General features: G+C 42.2%; 1 protein-coding gene across 1 annotated transcript; it reads right to left on the bottom strand.

The window, feature by feature from the left end:
- Window positions 1-1,687: 1,687 nt before the first annotated feature.
- LOC113017867 (uncharacterized) lies at window positions 1,688-4,910 on the bottom strand. Its single transcript, XM_080297041.1, has 3 exons — window positions 4,715-4,910; window positions 2,438-2,764; window positions 1,688-2,353 (listed from the first exon to the last, which is right to left on the bottom strand). The coding sequence occupies exons 1-3, from the start codon at window positions 4,839-4,841 to the stop codon at window positions 2,229-2,231; spliced, it is 579 nt and encodes a 192-aa protein (XP_080153167.1). The 5' UTR covers window positions 4,842-4,910; the 3' UTR covers window positions 1,688-2,228.
- Window positions 4,911-7,139: the final 2,229 nt, after the last annotated feature.

The following is a 7,139-nucleotide window of genomic DNA, read 5'->3' as shown; positions in this document are numbered from 1 at the left end:
CCTATTTGAAGACATAGCAGCAGGCAAATGTGGAAGGTGGACAAACGTTAACAGATTAAATTTTCATGAGTGGAACCAAATGATCCTTTAGCAGGTGTGGGTGTTTTGTATGATTGTTGTTCAGTTTGTGATCAAACTCAGTCTGCTTAAAGATGTTTTCTTGCTTGTTTTTGTTTGTTTCTAATCGATCCGATCATCAGTCGATCAGTATTTGAGTGTGAGGTTCAGCTAAAGAGCTGCAGTAGTGTTAAAAGCAGAGTGAAAAAACAGGAAACATCTGAACTAATGGTCAAAGGATGTGTTTTTTTTACTGTGTTAGCACCAGACAGAGATCGCACTGCGGGTGATCTGCTGTGATCTGCAAGCTGTACAGAAACAAAGTAGCTGAATGTTTCTATTTTTTTACATCAGCAGCAGCAATGTTTCAGAGATTCCTATATGAATGCCCATAATTTTCAGATTTAGGCTTCCTTCCTTAAAATCAAACAACTTAGTGTTTCTTTATGTTCAGTTCTTATTAAACTGATGATTGGTTTTTTTGTGTTGCAGTGAAACCTGCTGTTAAAATAACGACTCCACATCCTGAGCCTCCTACGACTCGTGGTGCAGCAGTGACGACCTCCAAACACCACCTTTCTCTCCTCTCTGCCCCTCTGCTTGTGCTCTTCAAGGCTGGCAGCCTGAGCACCTTATAAACAATCGTTAAGCTTCACTTGGTTTAGAATAGAAGTAGAAACATCCTTTATTTTCCCTCATTGGGCCAATTCCGGTAGGACTTTATGTTTACCTACATATTTTACATTTAAGCGGTCTTTATGGGAGCTCAAATATGCAAACCTCAGATGTGTGTGAAACTTTAAAGGTGGCACAAAGAGCTGAACCAATTTATAAGAGGGGAAAACTTGACTGATTTTAAGGGGTTTTTTGTTATCAAACCAAAACAAGACACTTGAAGCTATTTTGACATTTTTTGCTCATATCAGTTAATCCAAATGTTGTATTGCTTCCATTGTCACTGATTTACTTCACTTTGTGTGTTCTCGCAACTTTTATACCTTAGATTTTATCTGTCAGTATTTTATATGGTTTATTTATTAGCTTGTTTAATTTTTACAGTTTCCTAATATTTATTTTTAGAATGTAGTTGTAAAGTAGTAACAAGAAACAGTGTTTATTACTTAGTACTAATAATATTTGGCTTTTGCGTTCTGTAAAAGTGGAAAATGTAGGGGAAAAAAAACTCTCCCTCTTTTGTTTTTATTCATTTTTTTCTGTTTTCAACAATGAATCATTCACCTTTACTTCTTTCATTGTGTTGTTAGCAAATAGTTCTAAAATTCAGCTAGAGCTTTTCTTTAAAACACACGTTAGGATGATTTAAAGTCTTTTGAACACAACCCAAACTTTACAGGTACTAACTGTAATGGGAGTGAAAGTATTTAAATGTGTCAGAAGGTCTTAATCAAAAGTTTAAGTTAATTGTTTTTCTTTAATTTAATACTTACGGATGTCATTAAAATCTTTCTCAGTGACTTTTCAGACATCTGATTTCTTTACGTTATAAAAACAAAAGTGACGCAGTTGAAATCTCACCAGAGATCACACTGAGCTGAAGTTTAAGCTTTCAGCCTCGTGGTGCCATCATGTGATCATATCAAAAACCAAACACAACAAACATGTACGAGATGCTTTTTTTAATTGGTGTTCTGGAGGATTATCGCCATCTGCTGGATCCTGTAAGAAACAACTCTGACCTGTGAGAGATTAATAACAGATCAGTGGTCTTTAGAGTCTTCTTCTTCTGTTCTCATTGAGCATCACTTTGGCCTTCATAACAAAGCAAGTCGCTGTTACACCCCAGTCCATTTATTTAAGAGAAAAACCAAGAAATAATATTGATATTTCTCATGTGTACATATTTCTACTAAATATGTTTCAGTTTTTCTGTTAGTTTTTTGCTCCAAATACATACATCCTGATGTCTTTGGACAACTGATCTGGCAGTAGCATAGGCACACTTAAAATTTCTTCGGAAATTTTCGCTTTCTAGATAGCGAAAATTTACAAAGCTTTCACTTTCACTCCACATTAAATGTAATTATATGATTTATTTATTACATTTAATGTGGAGTGAAAGTGTGCTTTGTCTCTAGGGGCCACCATAAAAGTATTTAGTCTTTAAATAAAGAAAGAGTCCAGCTCAGTCTGTGTTCGAGGCCTCGCTCCTATCAAGGATTCAGTAGGAGGAAGATGAGGAGCGTGAGGCTGGTGGTGAGATGAAGGTAACCTGCCGTGAAGCTGGAGTCTGCAGATGAAGGTCCTGGAGTTCTCTGAGCTTCAGACACGCAGTGATCTGCATCAGGAGCAAAGAGCAGAGGAGCTCAGAGGGACACGACAACAAAGCTGTGAACATGCTCAGAGAGGAGGAGGAGCTAACCTGACACAGTGAGCTGGATAGTCTCCTTGAGCTTCAGCTGTGGGATGAAGCAGGTGTAGCTGCGGCTGTCTGACAGCTGCAGGTGCTTCAGGAGGATGGAGAAGTTTCCCTGGTTACAGGTGTGAGGAAAGCTCTGCACTCGCCCTCTGAACAGGTGATGCTGGAAGCGAACATAAGGGCTGCTGAGGATGATGTCCAGCACAGTCCGGTCCTCTCTGTCCCTCCAGAAAACACCGACTTTGTGAGGCAGGCGCCGCAGCTCGGGGCAGACGCACTGCAGCAGGACTTCACCTCCAACCGGGGCGCACACATGCACCACACTGCTCACTGACAGACACACAAACACAACAGCAAGCATCGAGACCATGCTGAGGGAGGTTACCTGACACGTAATCTCAGAAAAACGTAACGTGGGGTCGACACAGACCTTAATGGATGAGTGACATGGAAGGTTATAGTGTAGCGTTAAAAGGGGTTTCGTATGTTACAACGTAGATTTCCCACACCAGCTTAGATCACACTTAAATCAGCTGAGAGACATAATCTCTCCAGTGTGTCTTGGATCTGCACTACAGACTTTGCAAAGGAGGACATACCTGAAAAATCTCGTCTAGGAGGAGTCAGAGCAGCATCCAGTCGGATGCCTGAACAAAGTCAACTGCCTCCCTTTGATGTGGAGGAGCGGCAGCTCTACCTTGAGACCCTCTGAATGATTAGGTTATCTTTCACCCACAGCTCTCTCTTCACCACGATGACCCAGTACTTCAGACTCCACGCTAATCCATCCGCTAATCTCCCGTTCCTCTCTAAACCAAGATACTAAACTCCTCTCCTGCTTTAGTATCATGTGACGTCACACAGACGCACCAACATCACCAAACGTCACCAAAACCAATGACGAGTAAAGACAGTGAGTAACGAAGGCTTCAGGAGAAACATCAGCACACTGGAGAAAAGAGAGAGTGGAGGAACATGTGGCTTCAGCAAGTCAGATAAGTACACAGGAGCCAGACCATTTAAAGATTTAAAAACCAATAAAAGGACCTTAAAACGAACCCTAAAATCAATGGGAAGCCAATGCAAGGAAGCCAGAACCGGAGTGATGTGATCGAATTTCCTACTACCGGTTAAAAATCGCGCCGCCGCGTTTTGCACTAACTGCAGGCGTGACAAGGTGCCCGACCCGACCCCTATTAAAAGGGAATTACAATAGTCCAGACGTGAGGTGATAAAAGCATGAATAAGAGTTTCCAAATTGGGTTTGGAAAGGAAAGGCTTAACCTTCGACAGGCGTCTGAGGTGATAAAAAGCTGATTTTACCACCCCACTTACATGACCTTCAAAAGTAAGCGCAGAATCAAGTTTAACACCAAGATTAGTGACTGAACTTTTCAGATGAGAGGTCAAATCACCAAAATCAACATCTGGAGAATCAGTAGAACGATGCGGGCCATATAAAATTGCTTCCGTTTTGCGACCATTAAAATTCAAAAAATTATTTGCCATCCATAATTTAATATCGCTAAGACAGTCAAGCAGTGATTGACATGGGGAGGTATCCAAATGACTAAAAGGTAAGTAAAGCTGACAGTCATCGGCATACAAATGAAATGACACTCCGTGTTTACGAAAAATCGCACCAAGGGGGAGTAAATACAGCGAGAAAAGTAATGGCCCAAGGATAGATCCCTGGGGCACACCCCAAAGCAGAGGGGCCACAGAGGAAGCGGCCAACCCCAGCTTGACACAAAAACTCCTTTCGGAAAGATATGATTTTATCCATGACAATGCCAGATCAGAAATGATTCAGCACAGGAGGGAGGGGGTGAGCGAGTCCTGAGTGATTCGCTTATGCTTACGATTCAGCACAGGAAGGGAGGGGGTGAGTATCTCAAATGTGTTGTTAGCATGTTAGCAGCGCGATGCTACTCTGACCGAGGAGCTATTTTCTTGATGTGAGCTTCTACTCAGGGTTTTTTCTTCCAGTTCAGAGCAGAAATGCTTTTGTTACGAAACTGGCTGTTGTTTTTTCCCCCCACAATTTTAATTATAAGCTAGATATATTCCTACTAATGGAATTAGTTTGCTAACAACAACAATGATGAGTCAGTGAGTCAATTGGGCTTGTGAATCATGATTCACTTGTCAAGTGATTCTCGAGTATTCAACGATTCGTTCACGAATCGAACATCACTAGTTAAGAAGTGAAACGCACAAATGTGAGAAACTGCTGCTTCTTACTGTCAGTCTGTCTGTGTCCCTGAGCTTCATGCTCACCTGTCACAGGTAACTCTGAGAGCTCTCCAACCTCTCTTTGAACCTGAGCAGACAGGCTGAGCAAGGCTGGGAGTGAACACCTAAGGACCTGCTGCACGTCACACCTGTGTAAAAGCTCCATGTCCATCCAACAGGCTCAGTTTCTTCTTCTTCCCTTGCTCTCTAACCTCAGCTGGCTCCACTCTCACACCAGGTGAACTGCATCTGCACATGTGCCAAAAGGCCTATCTTTGCCTTTCACACTAAAAGCTCCAACTGCTGGAGCGCCAGACTACACAGCACCAGGTGGAGCTGTGTCTCCACCTGGTGGACACATTGAGAAACAGCTTTGCTCTCGCTATCTTTAAATGAGTAAACTTATTTAATCTGCTTTAATCAGTGCTGTGAATGTAAATAAAAATAATCCACTCCAATCCTCAGTTCTTTACTTCATTTATTTATTTTATATTGGTAACATGTACAATCCATCTCGAAAATCCCCCCGGACGCCCCGGACAGAACGTGAAAAGTGGACATGTCCGGGGAAAAGAGGACGGTTGGTCACCCTAAACTTTACCTCCCCCATAAAGGACTTTCATGTGTGGCTGAAGGTCAGTGAGTGTCTATGTAATCCAGTCTTTACTTCATATACATGTGTATGAGGTTTTCCTGTATTCCGACAGAGGACCCATGTTTGCGTTGTGAGCGTTTGTTCTGCGCTGACAGACGGGACTGACAGCGCGCAGCAACGCACCTAATGATGTTTAAAAGATCCCAAAGCGCAAGTGCATCTTTTCAGACGAACTGAAAAAGAATTTTCCTCATACCGACCATAGCTGGACTGGCCACCGGTGGGCCGATGGTGATTTTTCGTTTTTACAGCCGATGGTTTTGTTGTTGTTGTTGTTGTAACGGTATAAACAATGTAAGGTGGTGGATTGGCTAGATGCTGGCCGATGTGTAAAAATAACTAAGTTATTTGGTGGTGGCTATGGCGGAGCTTCCACAGAGGCCAGCAGGTGGATGAGTGAAAGGGGAGGCAGGAGGAGCAGAGACCCGAGGCGGCCGCCGGTCCGAGTATCAGGTGAACTGAACTTCAGGTGAGAAGTTATGACCTGCAGTCTATCTGGGTCAGATATAAACCAAGTTTAGGTAGAGTTAATTTTCGTTGTGCTGACTTTTTACAGTCAGTTACAATAGCTCGTACTGTGTACTAGCTAGCATGACGGAGTTTCTATACAGCTGGGTGGGTGCTATGATGTTATGATAGTGATATGATATCGGTTTGGATATGTGGCGAGAGGGAAACATGAAGATGAAACCAGGAGATGTCCTTACTGAATCAGCAGAGCTGAACAGGTGATGGAGAAACAGGTTTACCTTTTAGGTGACACAAATGAGTTGAAGGGAAGTTATGAACTGTTTCTGAGAGACAAATAACACCAGGATCCTTTTCTAAGTAGCTGACAGCTGGTAACTGTGCAGGGGCGGGTCTAGCAAAGTTTTGCCAGGGGGCCAGGTAGGGCACTAACAGGGAAAAGGGAGGCACAAAGAAATACTTTTCTTTCTTATTCGCATTTAAAATGTCTAGCTTTTAATAAATAATTATCTGAATCTTACAGCCAAAGTTTTTATCTGATGTACAACGTATAGAAATCATACATATACCAACAAGACAGTGTACATCACATCACAACAGCATTTGTTTTCATTCAAAGGCTTTATGGCTTTTCCTATAATACCTGGTGGGCCGGTCTCTAGTCAAAATGCCCCGGTCAATTTTTTGTTCCAGTCCAGCCCTCATACCGTCCCAGTACTGGTAATTTTTCTTATGCAGATGCGCCATTATTTCTGTACCATTATTTAATTCCAGAGGTTTTGAAGTTTGTTTGTTTTTTGCACTTGTTGACTTGTAAAACCCTATATGACATATTTTATTTCACAATTCATTAACCACACAGAGAAGGCATCGTTTAAATATGTTAAATATGTTAAATATGTTTCTTTAAACAAGTTCTTCATGAATGAGCTAAGTGTCCTCTTTTTTGGAAATCAAAATATGGTCACCCTAGTTAAAAGATGGGTTGTGGAGTTTCTAGAGATGCCTTTAAATGTTTTTTTCTTTTTTAAAGCGCCTTCATTCAGTTTAAAATGGCCGAACTCCATGCTTACATTTCCACAGAAAAAGACATTCAGGAAATTCAGGAGTGGTCCATACTGTGTTCCTGTGAAACCTGGCTGGGGGAGAGGATACCCGATACGGCAATAACACCAGAGGGCTACACGGTCTTCAGAGCGAATTGAAGCGCCACGGACAGCGGCAAGATCCGTGGCGGTGGAACAGCCGCCCTCGTCCAGCAAATCCTGTCCTAAAAATGTGGAATTTCTGAATCTGAGGTTAAGGCCTTTTTATTTGCCCAGAGAACTGCAGTGCATCATTGTGAGT

The sequence above is a fragment of the Astatotilapia calliptera genome, chromosome 23 (genome assembly GCF_964374335.1).
Source record: "Astatotilapia calliptera chromosome 23, fAstCal68.1, whole genome shotgun sequence".
In the NCBI taxonomy this organism is placed as follows: Eukaryota; Metazoa; Chordata; class Actinopteri; order Cichliformes; family Cichlidae; genus Astatotilapia; species Astatotilapia calliptera.
Note: the sequence above shows the minus strand (reverse complement) of the source record. Positions and strands in the feature narration are given on the sequence as shown.